Source organism: Panicum hallii, chromosome 8 (assembly GCF_002211085.1).
Source record: "Panicum hallii strain FIL2 chromosome 8, PHallii_v3.1, whole genome shotgun sequence".
NCBI lineage: Eukaryota > Viridiplantae > Streptophyta > Magnoliopsida > Poales > Poaceae > Panicum > Panicum hallii.
Window position 1 is genome coordinate 1,757,106 of NC_038049.1, and position 15,591 is coordinate 1,772,696.

The window sequence follows — 15,591 nt, forward strand, 5'->3', positions numbered from 1 at the left end:
TAGGCGAGTATGTGGATCGATGGCAATATATCGCTGCGTGTGTCCAGTCCAGGTCCGGGGATCCGACTTCGAGTCGTGTTCTTAACCGAAAGACGTCCGGGATGTGATAGGATTCGGCTTCGCACGACGCGGCTACGGGTGTTCTTCCATTTCAAAGCTACGAAGGAAAAAAAAAACAGGTTGGGCTGGGATGGGCCAGCTCAGCCATGTATGGTGAAAAAGGCCGGCCCCTGTATCTCCAATTTTGTTCTCCTCTCGTTCGGCCCGCAAGTAGTCGTCATGGGCCGGAAACATCCCAAAGGAGGAGGAGGAGGAGGAGGGGGTACTGAAACGAACCGAACCAAAATTTTCCCCTGCTCCTGCTTGCCTTGTGTCTGCGTGAGCTCGGGTTTTGCTTCCGTCGTCCGTGCGGCGGCGCCGCGGCGGTGAGGGAAAGCGGGCGCGACGAGGGGATCGACCTCGATGGGGAAGCAGAAGGGCCGCGCGTCCAGCAGCGGCATGGCGGCGTCGCTGGTGCCGCACGCCCAGGGCGCCGTCCCTACCGTCGGTTTCGGCGGCTACCACGGCGCCGTCCGTGTTGAGCCCGCTGCGCCCTCCGCCCCCGACGCCCCGATTCGGCTCACCCCGGTATGCTTCCTCGCTCTTCCTTCCTTAGGCCTATCGACGAGGCTTTCTCCTTGCCTTAGTTCACCAGTGGAAGAATTTGCCTGGCTGTCTAGTTTGATTACTGGGTCCTAAATTGGGTACTTCCTCTCCACGCACGCGAAACCAGACGAAGTTGCAATAACCAGTGGCAACGATTCCCGAGTCCTCTGTGATAGCAAGGAACCAAACTCGAATTGGCTTTATGGTTTAGAAAGTGGTAGGGAGTTGGACCTGAATTCATAGGTGTAATAACACAAAGTTTTTCATTATACGGGTATCGTAACAACCTACACACGCTACAATTATCTGTTTTGAGTCCAGCATCATCTAGCTGCACATGGCACCACTAACAGCCTTTGAGTCCACTAGCTCTGTTTTTAGTTTGCCTGTTTGTGGCTTCGTGCTCTTGGACATTCCCATGCCTTATTTCTGATAACTTTATGAAGGATGTGGATGGTGAAGTGCTTCAAAACCTAAAAAGGCTAGGAAGGAAGGATCCAACAACAAAGGTCAGACTGCTAGTCATATTCTTTTCGCTTTTACCTTTATTTTTCTCAAAAATATTGTTCTAGAAGCACTTGTGTTCTTGTAGTGAGAATCTTTAGCTAAAATCCACTTATCTTACAACCATTTCCTATCAATAATTATACAACAAGAATTCAGTGATGTCCTACTTACACAAATTCAAGCAATAAAAGAGAGCGGCTATTCTGTTAATTCTGAGTTTTGATCACTATCTGTCAAAGAGATGCTACAGTTTCCAAATAACCTCTGACATTTCTTATTCATTTCTTCCTTAAATGTTACACCCTTTCTATATTAAAGAAAATGAAAAATCTATGACATCGCCACTGTACTATCTGTTACTGATTTTGTTCTTATCGTGGTAATTAGGGATGTAGGTTCCACTTGTTTTGGGTCATTGGGTCAGCCTAAACTTTGCTAAAATTAACTACAATGGCATGCCACGTGATTAATCAGAAAAATGAATTGAATGGCATGCCACACAATTAATTAGCTGACCGGAGAAACACTATTGGGCACCCATTTGCATCCCCAGTGGTTATCATGCCAATGTATTGTTAACCTAAATCATATTAGCAGATTGTTCACTAGACAAGATTAGTCTTTCATGTCTGTAAGAGTTAATGACATAGAAAATAAGTATTTTAGACATCACACTCAGAAACATAATTCTCTCTTAACCTTCAAAGGTCAGGTATATGAAGTTAGATGGATTCCCAATTCTCTATGTAGGAAAAATACGTCTTAAATTCTGGATAATACACTGCATAAGCTTTCATTGATCTTCTATCTATAAGTTTTTTTCCATAACATGTTATAGTTCTCTTTTATTTTCTTCAATGTAGCTCAAGGCCTTATCTGCGCTCTCTACACTCTTTGCACAAACACCTGGCGAGGAAGTGGTGCAGATTGTTCCACAATGGGTATTTGACTATTTTCTCTATTGCCCTGTTGCATTTTTTATCTTGATCTTATATCCTTATGGTCCTTATATGAGTAAAGCTTATTTGTGGCAATTTTATTATGCCGCACTTCATAACATTTTAATATCTTTATGAAAATATGCCTAGTGATAAAGTGGTATTCTTTTTTCTGGCATACGTATATTTATATTATATACAAGGTCTTTAATCAGAACTTGACACCCATGTGGAGCTAGTTTCCTACTTGGCAGTGTGGACTTGTTTCTTTTTTGGTGTGAGTAGATTGTTTCCCTGTAAACCATGAATACCTTGGGTTTGTTAGACTTTTTAAAGGAGATCATATGAGTGCAAAACCAGTGTCTACCTGTTCTGCTTTATCACATGCTAGTACTATATTTGCTTATGTTCCTAGTAGGCTTGGAGTTAATGTGAAAAAAAAGGAAAGGATGACATGGTTAAACTTGTTGTTGCATTAAATGCTTTTCTTCACTATTTTGCTAATTTGTTGTACTTCAGAGTATTTTGATTCTTCAATTCACTGATTGTAATGTCTGTTTCATGATTATGCTGGTACCATCACCATAAAGTACGCACTATTATTTTCCTTCTTTTTAGGCATTCGAGTACAAGAGGCTTCTGCTTGACTATAACAGAGAAGTTCGTCGTGCTACTCATGAGGCCATGTCTAGCCTTGTCACAGCAATCAAGTATGTCCATCTCCCTCCATTCAACTGAGGTGCATCTGGTCTATGCTGTTTATATTTGGTAGTGGTACCTTGTTGGTTTTCTTCCAGTTAGAAAAGATCTTATACCCCAGCAGAACTTAGTAGATTTCTGTAATTCCATTTATTCAATTTGCAATTCTTTTCTCATCTTTGAAGGGGTGTCATTTACTCCATTGTTTTAGGAAGGGTATAGCTCCACATCTGAAGTCCTTGATGGGTCCTTGGTGGTTTTCTCAATTTGACCCTGCTCCTGAGGTTGCACAGGCTGCTCGACGTTCATTTGAGGTGGGTGCTAGACCTTCTCTGATTAATGTTACTGGCTGCAAGTTACTTCTCGTGGACCACCTAGATTTGCTGCATCCATTTCTTACCTGGAATGCTAGACCAAAAATACTAAACCCATTGAGGGCTTGTTTTGATAGGCAGGGATTTACTCAATCCCTTTGGATTGGCAGGAAAGTTAGTTCATTTTCCACCTGACCAAAGGGATTGGGACTAATCCCCACGAGTTCAGGTAAGCCCTCAAAGTGATTGGAAAATAACTCTTGACAACTAACTGCAAGAAATGGGCCATTGATGTGGACTCATGAATTATTCTTATGTTCAGATCTGGTTAGGGGATGCACTCCACTGGCTGATTTTTCGTGTATATCTCTCACTTACCACTAGTTGGGAAAAGGAAAAAAAAATATTTTGATTCCTTGTTAGTTGGTATGTAAGTAAGAACACAATTGCCCCTTGGGTTTATGTACATTCCATGTATTCGAGGTAATTTCCTTACATTGCAAGTTTTTTTTTCTTTGGGCCAAATCAAACTTTTTTTTTTGAACTTTGACCATCAATGTGTAAAATTTTACATAGATTGAAAACACAATATTGATATTACTAGCAGTGTTTTTAAGGTGTCGTCTAGGCGACAAGGCGGTGGTGGCTCGCCAAGCCTAAGGTGTCGCCTTAGTCTGCCTTATCCCGCCTTAGCCTGCCTAGGCGATAAGGCGGTGGTGGCTCACCTCGCCTCGCCTTAACGCTTTAAAAACCATGATTACTAGATTCATTATAAAATCTATTTTTATAATATATTTTTATCTATAAATATAGGTTTTCATCTATATAATATATTTTATAAATATGGTCTTCATCTATCTTTGTAATATGTTGTAGGTTTGTTCACATGTTTCAGTTCTTTCTGTAGGCAGCATTCCCACAGTCAGAGAGAAGATTGGATGCATTAATGTTATGTGTGAAGGAAACATTTCTTTACTTAAGTGACAACTTGAAGCTAACAACACAAGCTTTGTCTGACAAGGCTACACCAACGGATGAACTGGAAGATATGCACCAGAGGGTATGATTTATGGATAGTCTTCCATTGTTCTGAATGTGGTGTATTGATCAGCTAGCTACTTAGCTTTCCATTGCAAAGTATTTTTTTTTCCTGTGTGCAATCAGTTTCAAGAGATTACCAGCTGATATAAAATAAATCAGTTATGCAATCTTGTAATTAAATTGATTGATTTCCACCTTTTTCCTTAATGTTTACTCCAACAGATGCTATATTTCACAATCATAATTGATGCCATTCTCCTTTTACATAGAAGGATAGAAGTCTGTATCTTCAAACAGTAATTCCATTTTCTGAGGAGCGTTCTTGTTGTTTTGTTGCTCTTAGAGTCTTAGACATGGTCATTGGTTCATTGTATCCTGAACTTTCTATTGGTATGTTCCTACTGTGCTTCTAATACCAGTTGTCCATTTTCCTATTTTCCTCTGCAGGTGATATCATCATCACTGCTAGCTATGGCGACTCTTATAGACATTTTACTAGGAGTGAAATTGCAAAATTGTGATGTTGATAGTACCAGTACAGAAAAAAGGAGTCTGTCAAAAGTTCGATCTACTACACTTTCTTCTGTTGAAGCTGCATTTTGTATGCATAAATGTTTCCTTGATGTCCTCAAGTCAAATAGTGCTGTTATACGGTCAGCTACATACTCATTGCTTACAAGTTATATCAAACATGTCCCTCATGTTTTTGATGAAGAAACCATGAAGAAACTTTCTCCTACTATACTTGGTGCATTCCATGAAAAGGATGTGTCATGCCACTCTTCTATGTGGGATACAATTCTTGTTTTCTCTAGAAAGTTTCCAGAGGCTTGGTCATATTGCAATATTCACAAAGTTGTGCTCAGTCGGTTTTGGAATTTCCTACAAAATGGATGCTATGGGTCCAAACAAATCTCATATCCTCGTCTAGTTCAATTTTTGGACTCTATACCACCTAAAGCAGTCATGGGACAACAATTTGTTTTTGATTTTTTGCATAATCTCTGGGATGGAAGGAACCAGAGGCAGTTATCAGCTGCTGACAGTTTGGCTTTCTGTATTGCCTTTAAACATATTTTTTGTGGCTTCTAGAAAATGTATCAAGGTATCCTTTCTGAACTAGTTCAAATTGCATTTGTTTTGCGTTCCTGGAATTTCTGTGTAATTACCTTATCTCTTTTTACAGATATTCTGGAGAAGATTCTTCTGATGATACCCCCATCAAGCTTATAACAGATATACTTGCCAAAATAGTTTGGCGTGACTATCTTTTATTGTCTGGTGACACAGCTGGTAGTGGTGTTCAGTCATCTCATAAAAATTCAGGGTCAGTGGTGAACACACAGTACCCGATGTACTATCTTCAGGATTTGGAGAAATGTATTGTTGAAATACTGGATGTTATTGCGGATACAGAACATCATTTACTCAATATTTCTTGTGAGTTGCTGGTGAGGGACTGTTTGGACATAATTCAACAAGGCGAGAAGCTTTCAAAGTTTCAGGATCATGTAGAGCAACTTGTGTCTTTCTTCTTATCTTTGGATCAACTCGTTGTACACAAAGGTAAAACATGGCCACTAGAAAGATTAGCAAGACCGCTGGTTGCACAGTCTTTGCCAGCCATCATGTTCGTGGTAAGACCAGACACTTGATTTTGGCATGAAGATTAACATAATCTTCGTTTTTTTACCTGTATACTCTCATAAAAAAATGTAATTCGTTTGGTAACGCAAGATCAATGTTATTAGATTCATCATGAAATTTACCTATTTTTTCCTCAAACGCACAGGAGAGCTGAGTTTCATTGAGAATCATGAAAAATACTTTTGGAGCATGTATTTCTTTTTATTTAATATCATATTTTCACCAATGACTTATTATTTATAGCAGGACTAGGATAGCTATGTCGTCATGAGCTCAGTTAAATTATTATTTTATGATTTGTTGAACGTGAAATTCACGTCGACACTCCAATAAGTATAAACACTTAGGGCTGTTCAAAAGAGGATTCGTCCCTGTCCCCCCCTACCCAAATAGGCTCTAGAAGTTTAACAGTACAACAATCATGTAGAATGGGTAAATGAGCCAGATGTTCAACCAGTGTTACAATCTCTGCTACAATGGTTTCATTTGTAGGCAAATGATAGACATGAGTGCTTCATTTGAACCACTAACTTGTTAATTCTAGATCTTGTTGAATTAAAACTGTTGGCATAAGATCTTAGACGCTGGTAGAACAGGTTTTTAAATATCCTGAGGGAATTTTCTTTTTAGCACCAATCTAAGTGCTGTTTCCTTCAGTTTGTTATCATACATCGACACATAGACGTGGAGATCGAGACAAAGTTGTATCCTTCTTTGAATTTATGGTTACACAACTTACATAGCAATTGAAGTTGGTTCTATAAAACATTGTGCTATTGATGCAGGATACTCCAAGCTTGGTTAAGCTTCTTTCAGTGTTGGTTGAAATATTTGGACCCATTCCCCTATTTTTAAAGAATTATCAGAATTATCATGGAAAGTCAGATGTCAAATCTTATCTGGAGTTGTTCAATGCTGACCTTCTCCCTTGGTGTTTTAATGGAAAATATAGCACCTGTAACTCAAAGATTGATTTGTTGCTTTCGTTATTTCAAGACGAGTGTTTCTTTGACCAATGGTGTTCCATCATCAAATATACTAGAGCTGAACAAAAGCACTCCATTGATGATAAGACCTCAAACATTAAGAACCGATTAGAATTGCTTACGCTGTTGCTTCAGAAAGTCAGAGAAAGAATTGCTGGGGGAAAGCTAAGGAACTTACAGAAAAATGGTTATCTTCCAGAACATTGGCGGCATGATTTATTAGATGCTACTGCAACTTCTGTCCTCTGTGATTTGACTGCTGCAAATCATCATGTTAGTTTTCTGTGGTATGTGCTTTAATCCCTATGTATTTGTTCCTTTGTGAATGTTTTTATTTCCAGGTGCCAGCACACAGGTTTGATTTGTCCTAATTTGTATGTGTAAAATTTCAGTGCTGCACTTGGTGGCTCAGATCAGGAGGATCAGATCTGTTTTCTTTCTGCTGAGACTGTTCATAAAGTTCTTGGATCCATTGTAAAGGATTTGGCATCCGCACTCTTGGCATCAACTTTTGAATGGGCAAGGCTTGCATATTCTCTGTTGTTGCCTTCTGAACCCGTTCATTTGAAGCTTCCAGAAGAAAATTCCTTGCCAATCAACTTTGAGATGGCTCTTTTCGCTTTTAAAGTGCTTCAGGGTAGCTTCTTTTCACTAGGGAGACTTGAGGAAGATTCTGTATTTCCTTCTATTCTGGCATCTCTGTTTGTCATTGAATGGGAATGTAGCATGTCTTTGGCTATTGATGATGAAAGTGATTTGGAAGGTCATATAAAAGGTATGGATGTTGGTTCTTCTATGAGCAGAAGCTCAAAAGATTATTTGGATGAGAAAATGCATTTGAAGGGTAACCTTGCAGAAAGCATACATGCTTTTTGTCAAAGCTTAAGTCCATCCTTTTGGAATAACCTTCCTTCATTCACATTGAATAGATTGGCAAATATTCTAGCTCAATCTGTCAGGTATTCTGTATTTCAGACAAGAGACTTGCATGTGGAAAAGACAGCAGCCTTATGTTCTGAGTGGGTGGCGCAAATGTTGAAGCTCATCTGTCTTGATGACATAAACTTGCAAAGCTTTTTTGATCTTTTGCTATCCGAGGGAGAATATTGGCCGCTCTTGTTGAAGCCATGTTTACAAAATGGGCATGCATCTGTGAAGGTCCAGTTGGAGCCGGCTATTACAGATGACATTGTAAGAGTTCTTTTCTCTGTCTTCTTTCTCCTCATAGTCCTTGCTTTTATTTGGCACAAAATATTTAAGTAGCACATCTTTGGATGATGAGTCATATGTTTATGATTTTCTGCATAGTTAGCTAAATGTGTAACTTATCTGTCGTAGACAGTAGTTATCCTCAAAATTTATCTGATTTGCACTGTTCTATCTGCTATCTGAGTTATGTTTTAAATGAAATGGCACTTCATTTGTGAGAGTTCTCAGTCACTGTAGTAGCTCTGGAGAACTAAATCAATAATTCCTTTGGTGCAGGAACTGAAACACGAGCGGTTTGTTGCTTTCGTTGATAGGCTTATTCTCAATCTCGGCTTTGGTGAAGTGATTTTAGGTGTTCCAGGAAATCTACGATGTGCCACATCACAATCAATTGATATTACTTCACCTATGTCTTCCTTGTCTAGAGCATGGGTGGCTGGTGAGATCCTTTGCACTTGGACATGGAAAGGGGGAAGTGCACTGGAAACATTCTTGCCTTCTCTGGTTCAGTACATGAAAGAGGAATCATGTCTTGAGGTTAGCATTGTGTCTTTGTTGCTTGACACACTGTTAGGGGGCTCCCTTACGCATGAGAGTGGTCCATGGGTACTGTTTAATGCTTGGCATCTTTCTGACAATGAGATTGGGAAAATTCAAGACCGTTTTCTCCGTGCTCTTGTGGCTTTGTTATTTACTACTAACACCAAGAATTGTCTTTGGAGAGAATCTGACGCACTTGTATTTTTTGAGCAACTGTTGAGCAATCTTTTTAAGGGCTCAACGGTAAACACAAAATGTCTGAAAGTTCTTCCCTTTGTTATGAGTACCATCATAAAACCATTGCCGGAGAAATTGAATGAAGATTCTCCATATGGTGATTTGGTCAGGAAAAGCATATTGAGTTGGCTTGAGGCAGCCATCTCTTGCCTGTCATCCAGCCCAAGGGAAGTACCAGTGCAAGGTAGGCTTCATTAGAATTCTTACTAGATAACTCATATACAATACTGCCTTTATAAACATGTAATATGATCTCTTACTTTGTCAGATATTGAGGACTGGATGCAAGTGGCGCTGTCTTGCTTCCCATTGAGCATAACTGGAGGAGCTCAGAGATTGGTAGTTACTGTTGAGCGAGAAATCAGTGATGCAGAGATATCATTAATGCTGACTCTCTTTCAGAAATACCAGTTTTTCTATAATGGTGCAGCTTCATCATTATCCACTAGTGAAACTGTGATACCAAGGACAGTTGAGTTATTGGGGGTGAAACTGACGGCTGTTATGGTTGGGTATTGCTGGACAAAACTTCAGGAAAATGATTGGCATTTTGTGTTCCGCATGGTATTCAAGTGTATTGAATCATCTGCTTTGCTTGTGGAAGAAATGACAGATGGCATAAATGATGCCGTAATAAACCAGGTATCAAGTGAAGATGCCTTGGAGAAGCTTAAGTTAATGGTTAGCACTACCGATAAGTTAACATTAAGCCTTGCAGAATCTTCTCTGGTTACATTGTGTCACCTCAAGCATCTTGGTAATCTCCAAGAAGTAGAAACTGCCAAGAGTTTGCAGCTTATTAGATCAGGGGACTATGCTGAGAGTATTAACAAGATGGTGGAGTGTATCCTCCGTTTGTTCTTGGCTTCTGGTGTTTCAGAGGCAATTGCAAAATCCTTTGGTGAAGAGGCTTCATCTGTCATAGGTTCCAGTCGCCATGCTTATTTGCATTTTTGGGAACTTGTAGCGTCATTCATAAACAATGCTTCACCAGAGATTAGAAGGTCTGCACTGGAGTCCATGGAACTGTGGGGACTTACCAAGGGTTCAGTCAGTGGACTGTATTCGATTCTTTTCTCCCCACAACCAATATTTCACTTACAGTTTGCTGCTTTCTCTCTACTTCTGTCGGAGCCCTTCTGTCAACTTTCATTGCTTAAAGATAGTTCTCTGGGAGAAAATTGCTCATCTGCGCAGCGATCAGACATTAGCCAAAGCACCGAGTTGATGCCAGATTCAGAGAAAACTCTATGTCTCAGAGATGAACTCTCGGCCTTAGTTGAATTCCCAACATCTGAACTTCTGAAAACAGATCTGACAGAGCGAGACAGGGTATGCTATATTACGTCTTTTTAAATTTAGCAACTATTTCTTTTATCATGTGCTAATGGTTCTTTTGTGTTTTCTCTCACTAGGTTGATGTCTTCATTGCATGGGCATTATTGTTGTCACACCTGCAATCACTACCATCATCTTCCATTATTAGGGAACATGTACTTCAATATATACAGGAGAAGGTCAGTCCGTGCATATTGGATTGCATTTTCCAGCACATCCCAGTAAAGAGTGCTGCTCCTAGTGGGAAGAAAAAGGATGCTGAACTCTTGCCTGAAGCGGAGGCTGCTGCCAAAGCTTCTAAGAATGCCATAGTTACTCGTTCGTTGCTGCCATATGTGGAATCACTTTCACCAGTTGGGACTTTGCGAATGTCTTCACTTGCAGGATCCTTGTATGGAATGATGATTAGACTGCTACCTTCTTTTGTGCGCACATGGTTTACTACTTTGAGGGACCGTTCATTGTCATACTCAATTGAGTCGTTTACCAGACAGTGGTGCAGCCCTCCTCTTCTGCTAGATGAATTTTCTCAGGTATGTGCATGCTCTTCGGTGGCAAGATATACTTTAGCCTCCTTATTGTGAAAAAGAGCCCTGCGTGTTACAATTTATTCGTCAGCTCTAGTATTTATAGGGTCCTATTAACTAGCGATTAACCTCTTTGAAAACAACCTATTAGTCTGTGACACAACTTAGCGGCATTAGATGCGCACTAATTCATTTGGTTTTCAGTAATTGTTTCTTTTGTTGAAATCATGTAGTAACAGTTGAGTGGGTGTGCGCGTACATCGGTACATGTAAACGGTGGAGGGAAGGGTTGGGCTACTAGGGCCATGGCCCTAGGGTGGGCTGGTATTTTCTATACTGTAGCTTGTAGCATAAAAGTCCTAGGTGCAGCCATCGTGTTCTTCCATTGAGTGGTCCTAGGCGTCGGCCTGGCCCAGCTCCCCCCCTGCATGTAGATCAGATAATGTTATTCCAATTGAAATCGACATGGTCCTTGGAGCTCTATTATTGCTCCTGCAACTCACTATATCTCTCTTTATTACAGGTTAAGGATTCTGTGTATGCTGACGAGAATTTCTCAGTTAGCGTCAACCGATCAGCTTATGAAATCGTTGCTACATACAAAAAGGAGGAAACAGGAATTGATCTTGTCATACGCCTCCCCAACTGTTATCCCCTGCGCCATGTCGATGTTGAATGTACCAGAAGTTTGGGTATCAGTGAAGTCAAGTGTAGGAAATGGTTGCTTTCCCTCACATCATTCGTCCGCAACCAGGTAATTTCTTTCCCAGAACAAGAATAAGAGCGCAGTAGATATTAAATGCGTTTGGTCAGATTTGCATACGCTTTGCTTAAAGAGTGTATCGCTAAACTAAGCTAGTTTTATCTCCTCCTCTTTTCTGCAGAACGGCGCGATAGCAGAGGCGATCCGCACGTGGAAGAGCAATTTCGACAAGGAGTTTGAGGGCGTGGAGGAGTGCCCAATCTGTTACAGCATTCTCCACACGAGCAACCACAGCCTTCCGCGGCTGGCGTGCAAGACCTGCCGGCACAAGTTCCACGGTGCCTGCCTCTACAAGTGGTTCTCGACGTCCAACAAATCGACTTGCCCGCTGTGCCAGACTCCCTTCTAGACATGCATGTTTGTTGGCACCGTTCGATCGTTCCTTCCTGTAAATGACGTGTGTATGTAGTGTTCAGCGCCTTAGGCAGAAGCAGGCTTTGTTTTTGTTTTTTTACACCGTTAGCTCTCAGAAACTCCAATCTCTTGGTACAGGAAGAGACGTACGACTCTGGGTGGTAATGCGCATTCGATTAACTAACGTATACAGCAAGCTCCTTGTCTTCACTTCATTTGCTAACTAACGTATACTTCAAGCTCTCTTTTTCTCTTGTTTTATACACTATTTAACGATGCCACGGACAAGAAGTCGACCATGAAATGCAGGTTGCTGACCCATGTGGTAACTGCAAGTCGCTGTCAAGTAGCTCGCGGCAGCAGAATTCCGGAAAGGTGCTGACTGCTGACACGAGTGGGAGAAGCAATGGACGGAAAATGACTAGATGGTTATTGGTGAACAAACAGATCCAGTGCTATATATAAGTTGCAGCATTTTCTGAGCTAAACATACCCACCAATCAACTTTATGATTCGCAACCCCAGCAGCACCAAAAATCCAAGAATTCTAACTCAGCTCAAAACAACTCTCCGAACATAACTATTTTTACACAACTGGCATGGTATGCTTAGCTTTTGCTCTGAACTGTGCCACTAGGCGATGAGGAAAGGGAGCACTGTCAGCATGAAAGCCTCATAAGTAAAAGTCGCGGACCCCGAGTATGCGGTGTCCTTCTCCTTGAACTTCTCAGTCAGTCCCTGCAAATAATCCAAACAAATGAGCACATAACGGAATAAGATGCAAAAAAAAAAAGGAAAATTTTGCTGAGACGGTTTGCACTTGCTCAGTTTGGTGGAGGCATACCTTAACGGTGAGGCAACATCTGCAGAGGTAGAAGCAAAAAAGGAAAAAGAAAAAAAAACAGTTAGTATTGTGGCACTGGACAGACTGAATGCATATAGGATATAATTATTTTTTCCAGAATTAGACATCACGATTGTCTAGCATCAGTAAACATGGCTGAAACTTTGGAGGCCAGTTGATGAATAAACCAGTTTTTAGTTTGAATTTTTGCTACTTAGGGAACGTTTAATTAAATATGGGAAAAAATTGTTACACCAGTCGGTGATAATTTTTCATTGGTGATATCAATGAGTTGTGGACATCCAAGATAACAGCACTCTATGATCCATGGGGCTATATCCATAACAGAAAAATCTGGGTAAAAAAATCATCGCCAAGCAAACAGTTAAGAAATAAAGACCAGTTAAATTGAAGGAAGGCCCTTACTCAATGAAGTTATCATATTCAATTGCTCTGCTCTTGCCCCCAGTCTTGTCAAATTTAGACACAAGCAGGTCTAGCACAGTTGGAGAGACAGAATATCCCAGACTGAGAAGAGCATCACGCAGTTCTGATGAGTCAATCTTACCACTCCGATCACGGTCAAATCTTTCAAATATTGCCTGAACAATACAGCGAAACATTAGTACCAGTGCTAAGCATGAATTTATTAGATTGACCAACTGCTTGACTAAAAGCAAGAGAAAAAGGAATGCGAATTGCAGATCATCTTACTCTCCAATTCTGAAGACTGTAAAACACGGAAGTAAATTCCTTGGGCCCTGAAAGGTTGAAAACAAAATATAGCACATGAATACTTAGAAACAGAGAAGGTATATGATTTAAAAAGGGAAATCATGACTAATATTTCGCACTAGTTGAGCAAAAGGACCAAGAAACACAACTTAGCACTGATCTTTTGAGTTGAGACTAGAAACTCACAACTCATGACTTGAACTCTACATTTTATAGCAAAAGAAATAAAAACAATATATGGAAATCTTACTTGAATGATTTAGCTTGTGAAGATCAAGTTAGTATTTTCAACTTCTCTTCGAAGGTCTACCAAATAGAATTGAATCTAAAGAGTTCTAGCAAGAGTGAATGTCCATATGGCACAAAATTACCATTACCAAACTACATGCATTACAGAAAAAAGATACAAAATCACACAGAGAGAGAGAGAGTGTCATGCCCAGTAGAACCATTTCATAGTTCATAAGTCCCATGGTTTCAGTAAGACTGCTAACAGGAATTTCATGTTATTTACTTGGTGCTGTATTGCATGCTCGACTTGGAAACAATCCTATAACAACCTAAAGTCCTCTACACTCTACTCCTCCACGTGATCATTTCCCACATAAATAAATGGATGTATTTGGTCAATTCAATATTGGGCCACTTAACAAGTCCAAAACGAAGGAAACTCTTCATTTCTTTAAGAAAGGATCAAGTTGCCACTACAGTCTACAGACCACAGACCAGGCCACGATCACGAAGATCTGCACATGCACAACCCATCAGGCCTCGTAAAAGCCGTCCATTTCCCGGTTCCCAGAGTCAAAATACGTTGGGCAATTAGAGTGATCGGCAAATCCGGAAACATACACGCGATGCGCTGCGTGCACGACGCAACACCTAAACCACAGCACCGCTGACCAGCACAAGGAGCACGATAGCGGCCCATTACGCACTCAAAAGACGTGCGCCGCGGACTAACTAGAAGGAACATTGGCAGGACGAGCAGGAGTGTGATGGGCCTTACCGATCTTGCGGACGTTGGTGTTGGTGAATAGGTACATGAGGAGGTGGACGGTGCGGAGGCTGAAGCTCTGGTTGTAGCCGGAGAGCGCGGACTGCAGCTCCTTGTCGTCGATCATCCCGCTGCCGTCGCGGTCCGCCGCCTGGAAGGATGCCACCACGTTGGGGTCGGTCCCGGGCGGGAACGCGGAGGGCACCAGCGACGCGAAGGGGCTCCCGCCGTACCCGCCAGGGGCCCCGTACGCCGGCGGCTGGGCCCCGTAGGGCGCGGACGAGTGCGGCGGGGCGCCGTAGGGAGGGGTGGACGAGGGCGGCGGGGCGCCGTAGGGCGCGCCGTACTGCTGGGCGCCGTAGCCTCCGCCGCCGGCGCCGTAGGGCTGGGAGGAGGGCGGGGCGCCGTAGTAGGGCGGCGCGGAGGAGGCGGAGGATGTCTTGCCTTCCTTGGGGGGCTTCTCGCCGTAGGGCGGGGCGGAGGGGGCCGGGGAGGAGCCGTAGGGCGGCGGGGCGCCGTAGCCTCCGGCTCCCCCGGCGCCGGGGCCGTAGGGGTAGCCGGAGCCGGGCGGCGGGTAGCCGGCCATGGGGGCTTGTGTAGGGCGGGGAGCGATCACGGGGAGACGGTGGTGGTGGGTGGGGAATTGGGAATGGGATTCGAGGCTGAGCTTCGAATGGAAAAATGAATGCAGCGGAAGAGAGAAGAGACACAGGTGGGATGGACACGAGGACGCGGAGGCTTTATGACGTGGCGAATCGGAAACGGCCCCGGAAATCGGACCGCGTCGACGGCGTTGTGCTCTAGGGAAGACGCCGTCGCTCACGCGTCTGGGAGACCGGGACATGCAGGAGCACGGAATGTTCTCTGCGCCTACTCTGGGACATGGAAAAGAAGAAACATTTTTCTCTTTGATCATGAACGCGTTTAGACAGGATCATGAAAAATGTTCAGATGGACCACGACACGAACGCGGAACCAAACGGGACCAATTGAAAAAGACAAGAGATTGGATCTCCTACGTTATTAACCGGGGTTGAATGTACATCAAACAACAAATTCTTTTGGTTTTAAAATGTTAGACGTTTTATTTCTTATTCTAAATCAAACTTCTCTAACCTCTAGCTTTGAACAAGTTATAAAAAATAGGAAATTTGGCGTTCTTTCCACCGTTTGGATCTCAAATGGTGATTTTGCTCTTCGTTTTTCAACTGTGCGATTTTACCCCGCCTTTTGTAAATGACCCCTAGTTTTGACTCTGTTAGTTGGATGC

At 42.2% G+C, this 15,591-nt stretch overlaps 2 protein-coding genes across 3 annotated transcripts; one reads left to right on the forward strand and one right to left on the reverse strand.

Moving 5' to 3' along the window:
- The first annotated feature begins 382 nt into the window (after positions 1 to 382).
- Positions 383 to 11,960, forward strand: LOC112903429 (E3 ubiquitin-protein ligase listerin-like). The gene is given in 16 exon segments (XM_025972697.1): positions 383 to 627; positions 1,092 to 1,154; positions 2,016 to 2,093; positions 2,709 to 2,800; positions 3,001 to 3,103; positions 4,011 to 4,163; positions 4,592 to 5,216; positions 5,219 to 5,249; positions 5,331 to 5,781; positions 6,577 to 7,064; positions 7,170 to 7,968; positions 8,263 to 8,947; positions 9,032 to 10,095; positions 10,179 to 10,634; positions 11,152 to 11,382; positions 11,513 to 11,960. Coding segments are annotated over 16 exon segments (5,712 nt in total). The 5' UTR covers positions 383 to 462; the 3' UTR covers positions 11,741 to 11,960.
- Positions 11,961 to 12,152: 192 nt separating this feature from the next.
- Positions 12,153 to 15,036, reverse strand: LOC112903430 (probable calcium-binding protein CML50). Of its 2 annotated transcripts, XR_003230806.1 has the most exons (6): positions 14,334 to 15,036; positions 13,304 to 13,350; positions 13,016 to 13,191; positions 12,590 to 12,608; positions 12,297 to 12,483; positions 12,182 to 12,249 (listed from the first exon to the last, which is right to left on the reverse strand). XR_003230806.1 is itself a non-coding variant. In XM_025972698.1 (5 exons), the coding sequence occupies exons 1-5, from the start codon at positions 14,905 to 14,907 to the stop codon at positions 12,379 to 12,381; spliced, it is 921 nt and encodes a 306-aa protein (XP_025828483.1). In that variant the 5' UTR covers positions 14,908 to 15,036; the 3' UTR covers positions 12,153 to 12,378. The 2 variants fall into 2 exon arrangements, 1 of the variants encoding a protein (XP_025828483.1); XM_025972698.1 differs by having other exon boundaries at positions 12,153 to 12,483.
- Positions 15,037 to 15,591: the final 555 nt, after the last annotated feature.

Coding starts and splice junctions, on each gene's coding strand:
- LOC112903430 (XM_025972698.1), bottom strand. CDS start 14,907: ATGGCCGGCTACCCGCCGCCCGGCTCCGGCTACCCCTACGGCCCCGGC. Junction 13,351..14,333: donor CACCAACGTCCGCAAGATCG/GTAAGGCCCATC, acceptor TCAACCTTTCAG/GGCCCAAGGAATTTACTTCC. Junction 13,192..13,303: donor ACAGTCTTCAGAATTGGAGA/GTAAGATGATCT, acceptor TGTATTGTTCAG/GCAATATTTGAAAGATTTGA.